This window comes from Aulostomus chinensis, chromosome 12 (assembly GCF_037954235.1).
Source record: "Aulostomus chinensis isolate RoL2024-O1b breed Wild chromosome 12, RoL_Achi_v1.0, whole genome shotgun sequence".
Taxonomy (NCBI): Eukaryota; Metazoa; Chordata; class Actinopteri; order Syngnathiformes; family Aulostomidae; genus Aulostomus; species Aulostomus chinensis.
This window is the reverse complement of record NC_141331.1, coordinates 9,541,704-9,563,721: the sequence shown is the minus strand read 5'-3', so window position 1 is coordinate 9,563,721 and position 22,018 is coordinate 9,541,704. Positions and strand designations below refer to the sequence as shown.

General features: G+C 41.8%; 2 protein-coding genes across 3 annotated transcripts; one reads left to right on the top strand and one right to left on the bottom strand.

The window, feature by feature from the left end:
- Positions 1-474: 474 nt before the first annotated feature.
- ercc1 (excision repair cross-complementation group 1) lies at positions 475-4,554 on the bottom strand. 2 transcript variants are annotated; one of them, XM_086219981.1, is made up of 9 exons: positions 4,368-4,554; positions 3,785-4,171; positions 3,497-3,600; positions 3,304-3,403; positions 2,165-2,241; positions 1,702-1,801; positions 1,461-1,532; positions 820-888; positions 475-635 (listed from the first exon to the last, which is right to left on the bottom strand). In XM_086219981.1, the coding sequence occupies exons 1-9, from the start codon at positions 4,425-4,427 to the stop codon at positions 582-584; spliced, it is 1,023 nt and encodes a 340-aa protein (XP_086076107.1). In that variant the 5' UTR covers positions 4,428-4,554; the 3' UTR covers positions 475-581. The 2 variants fall into 2 exon arrangements, with proteins under 2 accessions (XP_086076107.1, XP_086076106.1); XM_086219980.1 differs by having other exon boundaries at positions 476-724; positions 4,368-4,551.
- Positions 4,555-4,835: 281 nt separating this feature from the next.
- On the top strand, positions 4,836-14,666 carry sona (SON DNA and RNA binding protein a). Its single transcript, XM_086219975.1, has 10 exons — positions 4,836-4,993; positions 7,005-7,103; positions 7,553-7,760; positions 8,112-8,188; positions 8,287-10,128; positions 10,440-10,824; positions 11,007-11,533; positions 11,715-12,202; positions 12,301-12,384; positions 13,630-14,666. Exons 2-9 carry the CDS (start codon positions 7,076-7,078, stop codon positions 12,373-12,375), a joined length of 3,630 nt encoding a protein of 1,209 aa, XP_086076101.1. The 5' UTR covers positions 4,836-4,993; positions 7,005-7,075; the 3' UTR covers positions 12,376-12,384; positions 13,630-14,666.
- The last annotated feature ends 7,352 nt before the right edge of the window (positions 14,667-22,018 follow it).

Here is a 22,018-nt window from a genome sequence, read left to right as displayed (position 1 = left end):
CGTCAGCTTCACTTAGGGCGCATTTAGGGCTGTCGTAAATATTACAATCGTACGAATGAACAAAGCAAAGTGAGGCGACGCTTATGTATAATAAGAAGGTCGCGTTTTGTCTTGCAAGAGTTTCTTTAAAGTAAAATTTATATTTGCGATTTTATTACCTTTTTCCGGTAAAACCAATCCGTTTCATGGTTTTAGCGCTGTTAGTATTGAGCTTCATGGACGCTCAATCTGAGACAGGTTGACTTCATGCTGGAAATCTCGCAGGAACATTTGAAGGCAACACAAAACTCTGAAGGTATGAACTCAGCATATTTTCTGAATTATCCTCTCTTCTGTATGTCCACAATGTGTGTGTTGCATTAGCATATCCATGTCACATGCTAAACAATTAGTATGGTAAATCAGTAATACACTTGTCAAATATGCTTTAAGTGGCATTTTCATTTAAAAAAAAAGCACATAAAACAAACAATAATATTTATTCATTCAGAAAACGTATTCAGCTGTAAAGATCTGAATCACATAATACAAGTAAAAAACATGACTCCAAGAGTTCACTTCATCTTGAGAAGTACTCATTCTCAGTCTTGTGCATCTTGTGTGCTTCCATGCTGCTCAATGTGACGACCTTCTTTCTGCAGGAAGTCACACAGATTTAGTTTCAACTGTCCTTTGTCTTTGACTTCAGGAAGGGTTTGTGAAGTACATCATACAGTCGTCTTGCCTGCAACAAAAACATGTATACATTGTTATTCATTTTTTTAAAAAAAGCTTCTTTCTGTGTATTCATATTGTTTGCATGCATTTTTTTCTCCTCACCTTTTGTGGTCCAAGGCCTGGACAGAGAACTAGGTCCTCTATGGGGGCACTGATGATTCCTTCTATTGACTATTGAAACACACACACACACACACACACACACACACACACACACACACACACACACACACACACACACACACCTTAATTTCAGCTGAAAACACACCGCATTTTTAGGAAACACATTTGCAATCCTCCCCAGAGCCAGACAAGAAGATAGATACCCTTCTTACTTCTGTGTGTGACCCACAGAGAACAATTGAGGCTAGTTAGCTTACCGCAATGAATGGTGGTGGATGGGCTTGTTAGCAAAACTCAGACACAAAATCAACCTTTGCCTGCACTGATAGATTTAGGGGTGTGCATTGAATTACCTCTGAACAAACTATGACCTGAGCCAGAAGTCTCGCAATACACTCCCAAATACACACCCAGAGAGGAGAGGGGTAATCAGCATCTTGTTTGGCTCTGGGGAAGACAGCAAATAAACGCATTTCCCAAAAACAATTGGCATGCTCCTTTAATGGATGCACTACCCCCGGAAAATCAAATCAGAGCACACCATTAGAACACAGCATCCATCTGAGGATGTTTTTATTCAGCTAATAGACTGGAGACGTGTCCTGTTTTAGGGTACTCACTGAGAAGGTTGACAGCAACGTCAAAGAGTCAGTCTTGTTGATAGACTTGACAGTGGTCAGGCAGTCTGTAACCTTCAGAACACACAATGAGATCCATCCAGAGACATTACAATGGTCAAGAAAGGACAAAACAAAACTTGAATAAAACATTTAGAGAACTTAAATGTGTGTACGTCTGCGTCACACTCAAGTGAAATAGCTACCAGACTTATTACAGAATCCACGAGAAATGTTTACAAACCTTTGACAAATGGTCTTTTTCTACTTGTTCCTTCAGGAGATCTGCTGGTTTCTTCTCGTACGACTTGTATGTTTCGAGGTAACGGCCAGCCTCTTCTGGGCTGTCAGTTCATGAAGTAAGAGAGTATTATGGTGTTTATTTGACTCTATCAGTAGGGGCAGTGCTTTTTGAGCAACCAGTAAATAAACATGATTAAAGTCACCCAAAATTACCTTAGAATGCAGCTTTGAGAAAAGATATTTGGTATAAATACATTACTTTTGTAAAGTGGACATCAACCATGGTCTGCATTGATACTTGTAGTGACAAATGATTAACTTTATCTTCTGAAAACACACTTAAAGGTGACAAGACCTGGATTGCTTGCAATTGATGAAGTTCTTGTGTTTCCCTGGTGATGTTCATACACACATCCGTACATGGAATTTTATCATACTTCTTAGCAAACAGCCACAGGTCTTACCTCCAAGCCAAAATGAGCGTACAGTCAGCCATGATGCAAATGCTAGCCAGCTCCTTCAATGCATGATGGGGATCTTTCTGTGACGAAATACCAAACGGGAACTTCAGATTTCTAATTTTAAAAGAAAATGTGCTGAAATATTGTTTATAACTGTAGTATCGTTGATGGTAGCGCCAGGTGTTTACGGTGTGTTTTTACTTTTTTCTGCTCAGATTTAAAGAACGGAACGGAAGAGGGATCTTTTGTCAGAAACAGAATATTCCCGTTTTTGTTGTCATCATTGTGTATCATCATCTGAAAGTATGAATTGTGTTTCTAGAATCTTAGAATGAGCCCTTCATAACTGTATCAGGAGTGGGTTGCCCACCGTTCTGCATCGGTACTTCCATCAGTGCAGTGGTTAAAATTTAAAAAAAGAAGAAGACTGGAATAGCAGCATCTGTGAGTTGCTGAAAAAAAAAATTGAAAGCTGTAACAAGCAGATACTTTAAAAAGTAGAACAGGCTGAAGGGAGATGAAAGGAAGCATAAATGTCCTTAAAGAGGTGAAGATTTTAATATTTTATAGCTTTGTGTAGCTGTAAGTCCACAGAGGAACTGTGCATTATTTTCAAAGAGATTCCAGAAGCAGGGCTGAAAATCAATAGTTTGAATGAAGAATTAAAAGGAGAGAAGGAGGTGAGGAGAGGTAGAAAGGGAATGCAGAGGGGGAGTTTGAAGGAGGAGGACAGGGAGGAAAGAAAGATAAGCTGTCAGAGCTGCTCGGGCTTTGTATTTCTAATTAAATAGACTAATTTATTTCAAAATTACTATTTAGCTTTAGCAAAATTATATTTGTAAGTCGGACAGTTTTACCCTGTCAATGAACACACTAAATGTATCATTTCTCAAATTCAAAAACTAAAATTTGTGATAAAATCATATCCATTGCAATATCATACTGGATAGATTGAATTATTGAAAAAGTATTTCTTAAATATTTCTGCATTCACGTTCATGTAAAATGATATGGCTAAACGAGTTTGGTGAAAACGAACAACCAGGAAAGGACTAACGAGCTAAACCACTACTGTTCACAAAGCAGGGCACACCAAGCTGTTCGTATGACTGGTCAGTGATTTGCGCGGCGCTTTGACTTACCACATCTACTTGAACTAGTAACACACGGAGGGTGAAACTCTGTCCAAGTTGTTTGAGGCGGTCATGAATATAGCTTGGATTGAGGTTGTGATACCTCAGACTAAAAGCAAAAAACAACACCAACATCAAGAGAAGATAAAAGAGACAGGAAAAAAGCAAAGTTTGTTCATCAATTACCAGAGCAAACACGCACCTGAGAAAGAGAGCGCAAGTTGTTTGACCCAAGACATAGTCTGGCACAACATCTCCAAACTCCCAAGGGACACTCCTCACAAACTTCAGAACAGGATTTCCCCTCTGGATGAGTAAGACGTGATTACTTTCATCATGCATTTTGAATAAAAGTCTAATAACACCACCATTTTAACAAATAATAAGAGAAAGTGAGGACCTGCCTGAATGAAATAAAGAATGGATGGATAGAAACAGGGTTTCCCTGCTGCTGCCAGTCAACCAACACATACACCTGGATGATACCTACCTGCCGTGGACTGACAATGATGGAGCTCCCAGACCCCACTGGTTTGGGACCCACATTGAGGCTTGGATCTGACTTACAGCTGCTCTCCTCTCTTTGGTCAGTCACCTGCGTGTCCTTGCTCTTCTTACCATCGTGTGGAACACATGTCTGTAATGTTTCACGTCTTATTGCTGCAGAAGGAGCTGATTCAGGTTCGCTTGGCTTCCCATTGGTAGTTCCATTACCCCCTGGCTTGAGAAGTGTGGAGGTGCTCTGAGGATGTGCAGTCAGATGGCTTTTATTTCCTACGACATAGTCTGCATATGTCAAGGGCTGGTCCACAGGAGCTGTGGTTGTAGACGATTTGTTGCTATCCGCTTTCGACGAGGGCTGAAATTGCTGCTTTGGCTGGAAAGCAAATGCATTAAATTTCCGTAAGAGAGTGAAAATGCACGTATTTGCAAGCTAAAACTGATTTTGAATGTCCAAGTTTGTTCTCCTCAAAGTAACGTAAAATAAAATCGTGTTTAGCTGAAATAGGAAAGCTAGCTAGCCAAACTCTTAACGAAGTGTCTGGCATGCCGATTACTAAAAATATACGGACCGGTATTCGTTCTTTGGTGAAAGCAGAGTCGTCTAGGTTGATGTTGAACCGTTTCTTCATGTCTCACAACTCGTCAAGACCTTACCAGCAGATGCCTGGAACTATGACGGCAAGCACAGCAGCATTAGCAACTAATCATTGTTATTTCCGCCCTGTGCCCATTCAAAATAAAAGCATCATTTCAAAAAACGTTCACCACAAACGTGGTCCAAAAAAATGTGTTTTGATTGTAACCTTTAAGTACGATCCAGATTACAAATACAATCATGATTTATACTCTATTTATTACGATTTCATTAAAGTATAGGTTAAACCTCAGGTTTATCGCACAATAATTACTTTTTTTTTAACTGTGAGTAGGACATTGAAGCTGTAAATAAAAGCTGTTAACTAGAAACAAAGTTGAAACAAAATAAAATTAATAGACTTTGGAGTTGCCTAGGAGACAGTGATGCTGCTGTTCAACCCGCGCAGCATGGCATGCTGGGATAGCCTTCTCCCATTATGGCGGATCAGTTAGTTAGCTAACATTGTCGGCGAGCATATTCAACGATTGTTTGCTTTCGTACATTTCAGGACAGCTGCCATTTTCTACGGAAGGACTATAGCCACCGATTAAAAGCTGGGTAAATATGTTTTGTATTATCTATCGCAGGGGTTGAACGAACCAACACACGTTGATGATGCGAGTAGCAGCTAGCTTAAATGTATTAGCAAACTATGTGATTGAAGAACTACGTGCTATCTAAGCTAACGGTGATGTCCTAGCTGGATGCGTTGTGAGTGAATGGCCGCTGAGGCCGCGGCGTGCTGGCAGCATGTTTGTTTTGAATCCTTTTTTTCTGCTGGCAAGTGAGATTATCGATTTCCATTACATTAAATACACGACGCCCCACGTCATATTCTTCTTAACAGTGACTTTAGCTAGCTATCGTCAGCTGAGGCCGTTGGTGAATGAAGGCAAGCTATCGCAGTGCAGGCCCGACGGCGATAGTTGCTTAGCATGTGTTTGAACACTTTGTTGCTGCTCCAAACTTTCCTCAGCTGTAACTTTCCATTACTCGTGAGTGCATTTAGCTGACGTACAAAGAAATACTCCGTGTTGATATAAGAAGATAAGAAGAGCTTACTTAGCAACATTTAATCCACAACAGTTAATGCACATTTGTTAGCTTTTGCAATAAGCGAAGCGCTAAGGCACACTAGCTTAGCTAGCTCCACATAAACGGAATCGAGGTAATATAATATTGTTTGTTTGGTTTTTTTAGGGAATCGTGTTCCTTAATCTAAACACATTTTTAAACATTGCTTGTGGCTTCTCGTTACCGATTGTTATAAACAGAAGAAGGGTAGGGTAACGTTACTTCTCATGTAATGGCCACACGATACGGTAACGTTTGCGAAGTTAAGGTAGTGCAGACTTTAGTGATGCGATGGTAGAACAACTACTGTCGTCAATCCAGCTCGGGTTTTGTATGCATTATTTGATTTAAAAAAAAACGTTCGTTTTCTGGATGCTCGTAGTATGTTTGATATAAGCAAGGTACACATTTAAATCAGGAAGTCTCTTTACAGGTAACTCTGATTTGAGCATATGTAGACAGCGTCTTTCAACATTGTGCATTAAGTTACATGTAGATATTCACTACCTAGTTTGTATAGAGCATTTTTTTTGTTTGAGTGGGATCAAGTTATTCTGTTCTTGATGGTCTTAATTGAATTATCTCACTTCAACTGCAAGGTTTGAGAGCCTTTAGACTGGGGCTAGGCAATTAATCATTTGGTAATCATGATTAACAGCTTATGGCAATGGGGCTGAACAACTAATCATAATTTGATTGTAATCAGTATATATCCTTTGCTGTACAAATAAAGTTTTGCGGTGCTGCAGAAATACTCCGGCCTGCAAATCATATGCAGTAGATCAATAGGTGTTTCCATTGGAATGTGAATAGTGATACAAGAATGGTGATTCGTACTAAACATGTGAGTCAACTGGAGTGTCAATAAACAATCAAAATTTTTTATGAGATTATTCAACTCTAAATGAAAATTGATTTGATGTTATACTCCTGAACCCTATTATACACCACTTTTCTGCGACACCTAACTACTCTAGACTCTGGTGATAGGCTTTGTTTCATGTTTCTCAAATTACTGGAAGCATGGTGCATTGAGGGTGTTTGTTATAAAGAAACTCTTTGTCAATCATAACCTAAGTTTAAACAGGAATATTGTGCTGGGCTTGTGGGATAACTGTACACTGAACACCACTACTCGGTAGTTTTTGATAAGATCCAGGTGGTAGTGCATTATTCTTACATGGTGTTATCACTGCTGTGTAATCCAGCACACCTGTCACTGTAGCTGGTGAATTCCAAAATCTACCAGGTAGCTTTTCAGTCTTTGCAAGCGTCTCGTATAATCACTCGTGTGTTTCTGCAACTGAAAAAAGATAAGGTACTCAGTCTTAAAGCATTATTATTTAGGTTGCTATACTATTTTATCTTGTATGGTAACTTTTAAGGAATATAGTGGCATTCTCAGTGGTTTAACAGCACGCAGAATTAAAAAAAGAAAAAAGAGAGACATTTAAAAAAGAATGTTCAAGTAACGGTGTGTGAATTTCTTCCCCAGTGTTGAGTGAACAAAGTGTCCACGACTGACATTAAGGGGACCTTTCAACAAGAGCAGGTGCACCAGCAAATATGGAGTGTGCAGTGGATATCCCCTCAGGTGAGTACAGGACTAAAAAATATTTCTTTTTACGTTTTGATTTTAGTGATTCTGGGTAAGTTCATTGTTGGCCAGAAACTACATAGAAGAAATAAGGTTGGATGTGAGTAACATGGTCTTTTGTTTTTGCTAAACAACTTTACGGCTGTATTTTTGATCTCTCAGAGAAGCGTCGAGTCCTTTTGCATACATTTGGATGCTATTAATGCTGATAATAACAAAGAAAACATAATTTAAATCCATTGGATTTGTTGCTCATTACATGGTTCAGTCTGAGTATTCCATCTAAAAGCAGCTCTATTTTGGATGCCGAACTGTTTAAGAGAAAAGCTCACAAATGCCAGCTCTTTGTATCATAGCCATACATCACGTAACTTTTTTACTCTGTTAAATGATGTATGGATTTTGCAAAGTGCTGTCTAATGTGAGGTATTTGTTGCCCTGTGCAGGTGAGGATGAGGCACCTGAGAAAGATGACTTAAATGCCAAGGAAGGAAATGAGCCTTCCCATAAGAAAAACAAAAAGCACAGAAAACACAAAAGCAAAAAGAAGAAGAGAAAGAGGAAGGGAGAAAAAGACAGCAGCTCAGAATCTGGTGCTGAATCGGATGTAGAGCCACCACCTCCTCCCAAACCTGTCCGAATGACAAGAGCCAGGTGAGAAGAATTTAATTCTACTGACTCTCTCAGGTACCCGCAGACTAACTGGAAGTTGTTTGTTTCTATGTTTGTTTTGCTGTCGTTGCAATTTTTCACAACTTCTGTCTATCATTTTTTTCATTTTGATTCAATTTGATTAGTTTCCTTTTCAGTTAGTACTTATGTATTTATTAATGGTAAGGCCATTGCATTACAGAATATATTTTTACTTGGTGGGTTTTAGGGTGATTCATTTACAACCAAATATACTGACATAAGTTGCATTGTGACGTATAAGAGGCTCAGTGTAATTGGCTGCAATGATGGGGTGACCTACTTGGGTTTTTCTTATCTTTCTTTTTTTTTAAGTGCAAGGCTGGCAGCAGCTGCAAAAGCTGGAGACCATGTTGGCCAGAAGGAGGAGGGTAAAAATGATGTAATTACAGGTAGGTAATGTTCACACACAAACACAATTCATATTTCCACTTTAAAGGTATATTTCCAAGATGTTAAAAAAACAACAACAACAACCTTTTCCTCTCAGATTCTGTTGACACAGAGGTAGATGCAAAATCCAAAAAACACAAACGACATGCTGCCAAGAAGAAGAAAAAGAAGAGAAAGAAAGATGAAAAGCAGGAAAAGAAATCCCCATCTCACTCTGCATCTGACAGCAGCTCAGCTTCAGGTTCTGAGTCTGAAGGTGAAGGAGGTAAAGGGATGGGTGATGGCAAATTCTCTCCAGCTGCAGCATCAGACCTGCAAGACCAAGTATCAAAAATGGTACCAAAAAGCAAGCGAGGGGATGAAAAGGGGGTTCCCAGCCTCCTGCAGAGCCCTGAAGTGCTTGGAGTGAAGAAAGAAGACATTTCTGATATGGATTTGTCCCCCAATGGAGGGAAGAGCAGTAATACCAATGGATCAGACAAAGATATCAGGTTAACCTTGCCAGACCAGGAGGAGACGACACAGATGACAACTGTAAAGGTTAAGACAGAAGGTGGTCTTGGAGTTGGTGCCTTTAGCCATTCTCAAGAGCTCCCCGATATTATCCCTAAACAGGAAGGTACAACACCAAGAGATGATCCCATCCTGAAAGATAAGTCCAGTTCAATCAAAGGGGCAAATGTGAAGGAGCGCATTTCATCAAGGTCTCCCTCCCCCTCCAGGGGCCCAGATATCAAGAGGTCAGGGTCAAGTCATCGTATGTCCCCACCGCCAAGTCCCAGTCATCAGCAATCTGATGATCCACCAGAGGCCACAATGAAAGAACAGTCAAGATCTAACTCCAGGTCAACCTCAAAGGCAAAACGGTCCACAACTCCTCTGGAAAGTCATCAGTCTCGCTCTCAGTCCCCTCCATCTAGCAAGAAGTCTCTTCCCCCATCTCCTAAGTCTCCTAAGAGAAGGAGCCGTCGGTCACAGTCCACTTCTCGTTCTCTTAGCCCCAAAAAGAAAGTGGTAAAGTCTCCAAGGAAGTCCAAGACTCCTAAACGCTACAGAAGCTCCTTGTCTGTGTCCCCAAAACGACACAGAAGCCCCCCATCTCCTAAAAGAAAGACATCAAGATCACCCAGACGCAGTGGACGCAGATCACCCTCATTGTCTCGATCTCCAAGGAGAAGTCGAAGGTCAGAGTCACGTTCCCGTGGAGGCCCAAGGCGCTCCCGGACCCGCTCACCACGGCGTGGAGGTGGCAGACGTTCTCGGTCTCGCTCTGTTAAAAGAGTACATCGCTCTCGCTCAAGATCCAGACGCCCTCTTCGGCGGTCACGGTCACGTTCCCCAGCAAGGCGTACAACTGGTAGGCGCTCCAGGAGTCGGTCTTTGTCCCGACATAGAAGATCGCCACCACCCAGATCCCGCCGGTCCCGCTCTAGGTCTGTCCGCAGGAGCAGGCGGACTCGATCACGTTCTGTTGTCATCCCCAAGCGTAATCGGCGTTCTAGATCCAGGACTCCCCACAAAAGGACCAAATCCAGAACTCCTCCCTCCCGTTGGCGGTCTAAATCTAGGTCTCCAATCAGAAGGCGTTCTAGGTCTCCTGTGAGGAGAAACCGTTCCCCGCTGAGGTCTGGCAAACGCTCCAAATCCCGCTCTTTGTCTCGAAGGCACCGATCAAAATCACACTCGCCACGACCTGCCAAAAAGAGGTCCAAATCTCCCAAGAAGAGTGGTAGAAGGTCTAAGTCAAAATCTGTCTCTGCTGGCTTGAACAGATCTAAGTCTAGGTCCGAGTCAAGTGATAGGCAGTCTGATAGCTCGTCCCCAGCCAGATCTACTTCATCCTCACCTCTTAAAGAGAAGGTGTTGTCCCCTCCAAATGAAGAGCAAGCACCTTGTGGAAAGCCAGCGGAAGAAAGCGGAGCAGTTTCAACTACAACAGGTGACAACAGCTTTCTTCTTTGCTCATGTTGTATATGCCAAGTGTTCAAGTGTCATGGTTCTTCTTTTGAATGTCACTCTGTAAATGGAGTAGAGATGTATTACACGGTCACGGCAGTGACATTAAAACTACTCTCTACCCATCTTCTTATTGAATTGATAAGTCAGTTATCCTCACTAGTCACTCTTTAGAATTATTCATTACTATCCTGCTCCTCATGTGATCTTCTCAGTAGTACTTCAAGAGTACTGTGTTATGTTCTCGTATAACTGAATAATATACTGTATCCTATTCTAACACGTACCCTGTAGGTGGATGGAGGCCCGTGCCCTCAGTAGATGCTTCCAGCCCCCAAGCTGGCAGCTCCATGGATATATTGCCAGAGCAGACTCAAGCCCCTGATCCCATTATCCACAACAAAGACCAGGTAGAGCCTGTCAGCACATCCCATGAAAGAGATGTTTCTAGGTCCAGGTCTGGTTCCAGGGAGCCCGGCACTGGTGCAAATGGTTCTGAATGTTCTGAAGGCTCTGAAAATGAAGAAGAAGAAGGTTCTTCCTCTCTAGTTAAATTAGCATCCAAAAGCCAGAGAAGTTCCTCACGCTCAGCATCTCCAGTAGTACAGAAGAAGCAGATGTCACGCTCACCCACAGATCGCAAGAAACCTTCCCGCTCAACATCTTCACCTCGACGAAGGTTTGTGTTGTATGAACCCATACTGCATTGTGAATCCAAATTTGTGTTCCTAAAAGAACCTTGCATAAGAATCATTAAAAGATGTACTAAATATGCTTCTCTTTGCCAGAAAGTACCAAACACAACATGTGAAGCGGTCAGAAATGTGAATGTGTTCCTGCCTTTCTGCTTGTTCTACTCAGGTCCAAGACTCCAGTGAGGAAGAGGGATTCTCTTTCTCCATCTGAAAGGAAGAAGCGGAGGTCAAAAACTCGGAGTCCTGCCCGTCGGAGAAAGTCCAGTCCCTCTCGCTCTAGCACAAGGCGTAAGCGCTCACGCTCCAAATCACGAGCCAGGACACGCAGATCGAAGACCCGCTCTCCTACCCGCAAGAGACGGTCCCGTTCTCCCAACACCCGGGGCAGGAGACGATCGAAGTCTACAGACAGGAGCAAGCGGTCCAAGAGCCGCTCCACAGGCCGGAAGAAGAGGTCCAGGTCAGGAGACAGAAGCAGGCGATCCAGGTCTCGTTCCTCTGATCGTAGACGCAGATCTAGGTCAAGAGGTCGAGGGAGGCGCCCAGTATTTCGCAGTCGTTCATTTGACAGACGGGACAGGTGGAAGAGGGAACCAAGCCACTCTCCAGTTCTCATTCTCCGCAAACAGCGGCGCTCAGGGTCCCGGACACGACGCAGCACCAGCAAGACTCCTCCACGGCTCACTGAGCTGGGTAAAACCCTCTTTTATAGTGCCACCACCAGTTGTTGTATCACTTGTGTTTGGATGTGTGATCTGTTTTTAGATTTTCCTTTAATGCGCTATATATTGATTTCATTGTTTTCTTCCTTCTCTAACTACTCTTTTTATACTGTGCTGTTGAGTCACCCCTCCCTGTCTCTCTTCTTTCTCAGATAAGGACCAGTTACTGGAGATAGCCAAGGCTAATGCAGCTGCCATGTGTGCCAAGGCTGGGGTGCCAATTCCTGAGAGTCTTCGGCCAAAAGCAATCCTCCAGCTTCCTCTGCCCACTCCATCCCCTGCCCCCCTCTCCCTTCCCCTACCTTTGCCTCTCCCGATGGGCATGGGGATGCCCAACATGCCGAATATGCCCAACATGGGTCCAATGGGATTACCCACTATTCCAGGAATGCCCAGCATGTCAAACATCACCATGAGCGCTGCTATGGCCAGTATGACGGCAGCTACGATGACGGCTGCTTTGACCAACATGGGTGCCCTGGCGGCCATGCCTCCCCTAGCCCCTCTTCCAACGATCACTAACAAGCCTCCCCCATGTCTTGCCCCACCAACTCCAACCCTGAATCTGGACCACATTGAAGAAGCAAAAAGGAAGGTCACTCAGCAAGCTAACATACACACCATTAAGGAGCTTACTGAGGTAATCAGTGTCAACAGGGATGACTGTGTTTGTGTGTGAGTGTGTTCATAACTGCGTCAGACGAATTAAGTAACGTGTTTTTCTGTTTTGTTTTTTAGAAATGTAAGATGATCGCAAACAGTAAGGAGGAGATGTCCATCGCTAAACCCCACGTTTCAGATGATGAATTCTAAGTCTCCAGGGTAAAACTGACCATTCTTTATTACTCTGCCGTGTCTCTGACAGCCTGTGTCTAAATTTCACCTCATTCAGTTACCGGTATAGTGTTTGTTAACTCATAAATACTAAACACATTTGGTAAACCATAGTTGTTTCTTCCAAACTCATCAATGTTTGAGTATTAATTATTTAGCAACCCCATTACATGTGTCTTTTCACATCTACACACTCAATTTATCTGTGCTGACAACGTAGTAACTAAAAATCTGCCTAAGTACCTTCAGCATCGAGGAATAGTTAATCCCTCCCTCGTTCTCTTGCTGTTCTGTTTAACGCGCTCACATATGAAATATTCAGTACGGCCTGTTACAGTGTTATGACTGCTGTACATTTCATCCATTCTTCCAGTATCTGTCATGATATTTAAGGCTCCAAGCAGCAAAGCCTCACTCTTATGCTGTTTTTGCCGTCCAATTATCTTTAATCATCACAGCCACAAAGTCTAGAAAGGCTGTTACTCTCACCCACAACTGTGACCAAAATAATATCACACCAGATGGTGGCACTGTAACATAGAACTCCACATTTTTTGTCGACAGCTTTTGAACGTCATTCTCAATACTGACGGTACACAATGGGTCCACAAACCCATCAGTATAAGCCATGTCTGTTTGCATTAAAGGGAGATTTTTCCACCAGTTATGAACGTCCTTCAAGTCAGTTTGAATGTTCAAAGGTCAAACCTGCTTGTAAATGTGGATGCTGGGTTGCACCTAACAAAAAAAAAAAAAGGGATTCACGTTTTTGCCTGGATCCCCCTACATTTTGGCAAAAATGCTTAACTTTACCTACTTCTATCCTGGCATCCAAGACAATTCATCGTTTCTACTTCCAGAAAAGAAAATCATTTCCATTCAGATGCGTCACAAGCTCCCAGTCTAGTTGGACACTGTTAATCACTGCTTGGAATTCAGCCACTTTTGTTTCATTGACTGAGGTTTAAATTGAAGCCAGTGACACAGACAGTGGCACCTTTTTTTGTTGTTGTTTTTTTGCCCATTTCTAACAGTTATATCCCTTGTTTCATGTGTGCAGTCCAGTCCCTCCGCTTATTACACAGATTCGGTGTAATTCTCATGAAAGTTAACGCTCTCTGCAGGCATTCACTGATACTGTGGCCAGTAATTTACAGAGGCTAATTAGACAAAATGTTTGAACTCACTTAATCTGTACAAATCAACTCATTGGAATGTGAAAATGCTTCTCAGGAGGATGTACCTTCCTGCAGTTCCTGTTTGAAGCCAGATGACGTGACTGAGCCTGAGGACGAAGAGAACCCTTGTTGTCGGGTTTAAAATATAGAGTAGCGGCACCAACCCCCCCACCTCCCCCATCACCTTTGCGCAGCTCCCCAGTGTGCTTCTGTCTGTGTGAGAGAGTGAGAGACTAGTTAACTGTCACCTATGAGACCACTGAGAAAACTGGGCACGCTGACTTGTGTGCTCAGTTGTGTGACTGTAAAGTGTGTGTGTGTGTGTGTATATAGTGACTTTCACCTCCAACCCCTCAGTGCTGCTGGTCATTCAAGCAGGTCACTGTTGTAAAAACTCAAGAGGAAACAAACCAAACTAACTAGTAAGTGTTTTGTAAAAGATTAGATTGTCTAAATTTGTTTTACTTTTATGCTTTCTTAAAGAATTGTGTTAAGTGGACACTGCTTCCTTGTTCTGCTGTATTCCCTTGGTTATATTTAGTTCCTTCCTAGTTTTTTAAACAAATAATACAGATTAAGTTTTGGTCAATGTGCGAAGGAGACCACTTGTTATGAATCTTGGAATGGGGTGTCTGATCAGTATGATTAAATTTTAATTGGTTGAGTTTTGGCGATGATAAACAACAACAAAAAAAACAACCAAAAAAAAAGCATCATCTCTCCTCACAAAACTTGGATGTTCAGTTAGCACTGCCCTGGCTGTGATTACCATTCCCTCTATGTTAAATGGCATCTAAAGACATCTGAACCTGGACTTAAATTACGGCTTCTATCCAAAAAGGGTGGTTTTAAAATGAACTGTACATTTTATCTACCACAGCTTTAGCACCACTACTTGATGATCCATTGTTGTGTCTTGCGAGAAATTAGCGTGTAATATGCACAGACAGCGAAGGATGAATATGTGCTGGGAAATAACTGATGGTGAAGTGCAAAGTGTTGACAATTCTATCAAAACAAAACGGTTGAGGTTTTTTTTTTTGAAAATCTTGGCCGCAAATTGAAATGAGGCGCTTTTTTTTTTTTTTTTTTTTTCCCAAAGGCACAAGTGGAGGGGAAAAAATGGATGCAAAGCTGTTTGTAGTGGTGATAGAGGTGAGCGCTTTCTAGCTTGTCGCATTTGTGTATCGGACAATCAGGTTCACGTCAAGGATGCTTTTCTTTTGAACAGCACTCTGTCACATCTCTCGCCAAAACATCATTCAGAATGCGTTGTAAGGTATTTCAGTTGAGCTACATCGGGGTAAGAATTACCCTCATTCGGCCCATTTGACTGGGAAACATTCTGGGAACCCCCCCCCCCCCCCCCCCCCCAAACACACACCCAGGGCTGTTTACTATGGAAGGTAATGGGTGAGGGAGTGTAACTATACTGATTCGCTACCCAAATTGTTTGAACGTGGAATTCCCTGAGGTAATCTTTAGCTATTTTAACAACAGAAGAAAAAAAAAAATTAAGAAATCGCATTTTATGATTCATTTTTTTGGTCATCTGAATATGACATTGCTTGCTTTGTACATAAATGTGTTGATGATTATTAAAAACCTCAATGATCTGTTTATATTTGTGTCCCCGTGTGCTGTGCGATCTTTAATTAAACCTTTGTACGACTACACAGTGATGATGGTATGTGGCTCTTTAGTTATATTTCTATCTTTTTATTGCAATTGAATAGATTTACAATGAGTGTTTTGTTTTGTTTTTATTGACTATTTTTTCAGATTTATTCCATTTAAAGTCTAATATTTTGGTTGCAGCGCTCATTCTTCGGCTCTGAGCTCAGTCATTTCAAAGATACACCTCACGCCATACCTTTGGAAACATAAGCACGTTTAAGAACTATTCAATTATATTTTCTCAGGGTTTTTTCATCGAATCTCAAGTTTTCTACAATAATACCGGAGGGTTTATAACCTGGAAAACACATCCCAAATTGTTCTTTAAAAAAATGAAAGGAATGTTTGGTACGCCAGTAAAAAGAACGCACTAAAGGTGCGACCTTCAACGGGAGATAAATCTAACCTATCGTGGCTCGGCTATTAGCAGGAAAGCTAACGTTATGCGTGGAAGAATCAAAGTTGATGACAATAACTGTAACTTGAGACCGTATTAAATAGGATGTATAATTTAAGACGGCATCCCCAAATAAGCATTGAGATTTTCACATTAAATGATTGTCAAGACAGTTCTTGAGGTAGGAGGAATTTGAGTGGCGACAGCACAAATAGTGCAATATAGTACTTTGTATTTTGTGTTGATCGAGGTGGGAGCGAAGGCAAATTCTGCTCCAGTTCTTTTTTCTTTTTTTCTTCTCGTCTACACTTCAGAGTTACTGACTGCTACACATATAGTAGCTATTGATAATAGTGTTGCTCTTTGTTTCTGCTCACGCTCCCCATTTGTTGTGGTTTCTGGGGCAGCCGGATCTTCTCGTATCTATTATCTTTTATTTAGTGTAGAAATTTGGAGTCCCATCAGTTTCATTTCAAGCAATGATTTGATTTGTAGGTGAATGTGTGCATATATTATTCTAATTAAAGTAAAAGCATCAAACTGTAAAATGGGGGGGGGGGGGTGAAACTAAATATCAAGTCAGTTCGCTTTTGTTTCTAATGTGGGTTTTCATCTCTCGACTTCAGACGACTGTTTACATCTTCTGAACCACACACAGGTTTTAATTTGTGGACAATACTTACATTAACCAGTAATTACAGTGACACGCCTTCCTGTCAGTGTCTATATATGGACTTGTTTGCACACACAGCAGTCACGTTTCCATGTATGTGGGTTGCAACTTGCATACCGAGCAGCTTGTGAGTCATTGGAATTCGCAGATCGATGGCCGTTGGTCGATGGATGGCTGAGTGCTTTGCAACGACCACTCAATCCAAGCACTCTGCCCACTCTGTTGTGGCCAGGAAAGGAGGTCACGCACACAAATTCCTTCTCAGTTCTCGTTGCTTTCCATTTCGCTTTCCCATCACCCGTCCACATCCACATGCGCATGCACACAAACACACACACGATGATGGAACTGGTTTCATGTGAGACAGACTAATGAAGACAACTGTGACAGAACAGAAAGAAAGAAAATGAGGATTTGAGGGAAATGAGGGCCTCAAACGGATAAAAGCTGACGAGAACAAAAGATGCCTAATTTTGCTGAGAGGGATTGGGAACACCGCTTACAAAACCAAGGGTACTGTGTGTGTAAGCGAGTGGGTCCATGTATTGGTCAGAGGACTTAAATAAAGGCTTTGACTTTGACTGTACTTGTCGGTTCATTGTACTATCAAAACCATGTGTGTGCACATTTCGCTTCAAATATGTGTCAAAGTCCTCGACAGGACAAAATCATACAAACCACACAAAAGCAAGACAGTGCTGCAGCAATGAGCCGGGGTATTTACATCATGTATGACACACGTGATTGAAAATGCTCACTTTGCATAATTACCTCATCAGAGCGCTGCGTGAGAAACTGATCTATGTGGGTAACAATAACTCTTTACGTCCTTCTTATGTTCAGTTTGATCATGCGGCAGAGTGAAGACTTGGATATGCCGTAGTTATTTTGTCTAAATATACTGGAATGCTGGGAAGTAATTCCTGAATCAATCATCTGTTATTTGAAAATATTGTAAAACGAGGGGTTGCCAGTTTGTCAGTGCAATTAAGTTCAGCCCTGTGCTCCTTGATGCCATACGTTTGTAAATGGAGAGCTGTGAATAACCAGTAGAGGACAATGAAACACGATGGTCAGCTGGAAATTCAAAGTACAACCAGATTTGAACCTCTAAAATGTATACGCGATTAATCTAGAGTCATTACAAATCATGGGATTAATTCTTTGCGTTTCTTCAAATCAGTTGACGGCTCTATTAAACCTAAGTTGATTTTCTGTTGGTTTTTTTTAAATGCACAAAGTCACACAGAGGTGGCGAAGAAGTCAACAGTTGTTGTTGCAGAGGTGACCTCATGGAGATGGATGCTTGCTGACTGCAGACTGTAGTAGTGTAGATAGTACACGTGTAGAGAGATAGTACAGCTTGGCGTGTGTGTGTGTGTGTGTGTGTGTGTGTCTGGCTGGCTGCGTGGATGTGGGACCAGTGATTTATTTCTATGAGGGGAGAATGTTGTTTTTTTTGCTCAGATATCATAAAGGGTGTTGAGCAGTGGCAAGGTTGTGTGCATGTACGTATGCACGTGCCCCATTTGTCTCTTTCCCTGTGTGTGTGTGTTTCGTGTGTATGAGGCAGCTGCAGGAATGTGTATGTTAGTTCCAGTCCATTGCTCGTGAATGAGAGCTGAGGTCGTGTTTAAGTTATGTGTGTGTGTGAGTGTGTGTGTGTGTGTGTGTGTGTGTGTGTGTGTGTGTGTGTGTGTTTGCTGTCTTTCACAGGGACAGAGGGGGAACCCATAACGACATCCACAATCAAGGTAGATCAAGTTAGATCAAGGTTAATATGTGTCTGTGTGTGTGTGTGTGGGTGTGTGTTGGCTGCAGGGAAGAAGAGTTCCTCCTGCTGTCAACACTGATGTGTTTCAGCATCAAAGGTGAGACTTGGGCCTCCCAGCTAGCATATAACTACCTAACTCAGGATGATGGGCAGCATAATGTCATTCTCCAAATATATTTTACCCTTAAACTTTTCAGCACACTCAGATTTTAAAATAAATGTCCTAATCACTCTGGAGCCATCATCCTTTCCACATTGTGTGTGTGTGTGTGTGTGTGTGTGTGTGTGTGTGTGTGTGTTTGTGTATGAGGTGTGTATATCAGCTGCAGGAGGTTTCAGTCCAGTGCCCAAACCTAAGCCCCCAACTCGACTGTTGAGATGTTTGTATTATAGAGTCACGGATGTTCCAGTCCATCGCCCACGCTCGGGCTCACGGTGAGAATTTAAAAGAGCAGGCCACAGTGACAAAACGATGTACGGTCATGATACAACAAGGCAGTGCAGTGTTGCTGTGTAAGTGTGAGTTCGTGTGTATGTGCTTGTCACTAGCACAGATTTAGCTCAGTGCTCTTGCTGAAATGCACACTAAAAGTTGGATGGGTGTTAGCGTTTGTTTGAGTCCATGATCATCCGTGTGTGTCAGCATCAGCAAATCCACAGTCCAAGCATAGATGGAGATGCAGTCATGTCCATAAAACCATCAATCTATTAGTTTGTGTGTGTTTTTTCTCCTCCTTTTCATAATATTTTGGTAAATCATCGATTCAAAGAGGGAGCCACAGGAATATTGATCAGTTCAGTCACACTAGGGCCACTCCAAGTTTCACTTCCTGCCCACCTGCAACAGGCTAATCAAATATTGAAATCTGCAACTGCTTGATAAAATATTCATATTTGCCACAGGGCTTTAAAGTACTCAACATTAGTAAGTGGAGGGGCTCTCCCTGGCTGAGAGTTCACCAGATCTATTCCAGGAAAAACACAAAAGTAATTCAATTATAAACATTCACTCCTCACCATGGGAAGGAAATTGTATTTATTTTAAAATTGTTGTTTTGATTTTCTTCACAAGATAGATTTCTTGGCTGAAATGTAATTTCAGCTCAATTTAATTACTGATTTAGTTGAAAGCCTCTTTTGTGTAGCTCTGTGTCATTATTCATCAGGGGGAAACAACAAAAATGGGTAAGTCACAGGATTATGGGAGGAATGTAGTTAGGTGATGGGAAACCATCTAATTTTTTGATTTATACCATTTAAAAAAAATAACACAAAAACAGCTAAAATTGTACAAACTTTTTTTAACTCGTTTAAATATTCGACTTTTTTTTTACTGCTGAAATGTCACACAGTGACATTAATATTAATTGATTTTATATATATATATATATATATATAAAGACCAATGGTGGCAAAATAAATATTAAGACTGACTAATATCGAATTTGTCTTCAGTTGCTAAGAGTACTATCTGTATTAATTCCCAGGTCACAAATATTTACCAGCTCCAGGCAGGCATTGATGGTAACATGACAGCTGGTAACATAACACCTTGCCTGCATTCAAACACCATAAACAAACACAGTCAGCTACCCGGCATGGTGTTGTTAGACCTGAGACCCTGCAGGCTACTCACATCCAAGCTAGGCTACATCTGAGCTAGACTACTCACATCTAAGACAGACTACACACATCTGAGCTAGACTACACACATCCAAGCGAGGCTACATCTGAGCTAGACTACTCACATCCAAGCGAGGCTACATCTGAGCTAGACTACTCACATCCAAGCGAGGCTACATCTGAGCTAGACTACACACATCCAAGCGAGGCTACATCTGAGCTAGACTACTCACATCTAAGACAGACTACACACATCTGAGCTAGACTACTCACATCGAAGCGAGGCTACATCTGAGCTAGACTACTCACATCTAAGACAGACTACACACATCTGAGCTAGACTACTCACATCCAAGCGAGGCTACATCTGAGCTAGACTACTCACATCCAAGCGAGGCTACATCTGAGCTAGACTACTCACATCAAAGCGAGGCTACATCTGAGCTAGACTACTCACATCTAAGCTAGACTACACACATTTGAGTGAGACTACTCACATCCAAGCAAGGCTACATCTGAGCTAGACTACTCACATCTAAGCTAGACTACACACATTTGAGTGAGACTACTCACATCCAAGCAAGGCTACATCTGAGCTAGACTACTCACATCTAAGATAGACTACACACATCTGAGCGAGACTACTCACATCTAAGACAGACTACACACATCTGAGCTAGACTACTCACATCGAAGCGAGGCTACATCTGAGCTAGACTACTCACATCTAAGATAGACTACACACACCTGAGCTAGACTACTCACATCCGAGATAGACTACACACACCTGAGCTAGACTACTCACATCCAAGATAGACTATGCACATCTGAGCTAGACTACTCACATCCAAGCTAGGCCACATCTGAGCTAGACTACTCATATCTAAACTAGGCTACTCACATCTGAGCTAGACTACTCACATCCAAGCTAGGCAACATATGAGCTAGACTACTCATATCTAAACTAGGCTACATCTGAGCTAGACTACTCACATCCAAGCTAGGCTACATCTGAGCTAGACTACTCACATCTAAGATAGACTACTCACATCTAAGCTAGACTACTCATATCTAAACTAGGCTACTCACATCTGAGCTAGACTACTCACATCCAAGCTAGGCAACATCTGAGCTAGACTACTCACATCCAAGCTAGGCTACATCTGAGCTAGACTACTCACATCCAAGCTAGGCTACATCTGAGCTAGACTACTCACATCTAAGATAGACTACTCACATCTAAGCTAGGCTACATAAGAGTGAGAGTAAGAGTGAGCAGATAAATTTCAAATCAAACACTTAACATCTCACAGATAATAATCATTTAAGTACTTTAATAACTTTATCATTACAATAAAGTTAAGGTATTAACGACAAGCCTTCATCTCAACAACAGGTTTTAACGATTAACTTGAAATGTTAACGTCAGCATGAGTCTGACGATCCCAAACTTTCGGGACGTCTCTTTACAGCGGTGTCAAACTGATCCAGTAAAGGGCCGTGTGGCTGCAGGTTTTCATTCCAACCAAGCAAAAGCAACACCTGATTCAACAAATGAGCTGTGTGGACACAGATTAGTTGATTTAAGTAGATTCAGGTGTTGCTTTTGCTTGGTTGGAATGAAAACCTGCAGCCATACGGCCCTTTCCTGGATCAGTTTGACACCCCTGCTCTAAAGTATCCAACCCATAGTTCTGCTGTAATATACCCAACTGTATAGAACACAGTAAGCACTGAGTAGCCAGCTAAATAGGTATGTTTTATTTTTTGCTTTGTAGGAATCCAGTCACACACATTTCTGGGGGAATGTTTTTCAGGCCCAATTCTGTCTCATCCATCAAATCTGTCTCATCAAAAATTACTTAATAGGGTCTCATGCAGTTTCATATCACAAAAGTAATTTTTTAGTGGGTCGTGGAAAGGCCAGTCCATAAACTAACAACAAGAAATGTGAGTTAACCAATAAAAGATTTAACTTTCAGAGTATGTTACAGGTACATGTTGAGGTACATGCACCTCAAAGGGTTTTAAAATGTTGTTTGTACTTCTTTTATGCAATTGACGATCAAATCAGAGACCCCAGCCGTCACTCAGAGGTCTGGAATCTATCGTCAACTGTGGCACCATAATATACCTCATAATTTGTTAATTGATTGATTAACTGACTGACTGAGCTGCTTGATTGGTGCCTTGTGTAATGTGTGTGTTTGGGTGTCACATGCGCTCTAAATCTGTTCCGCATGATCGTCGACTTGTCGCGATGCCTTTCTGAAATTTTTGGACGAATTCTTTCACTCCTA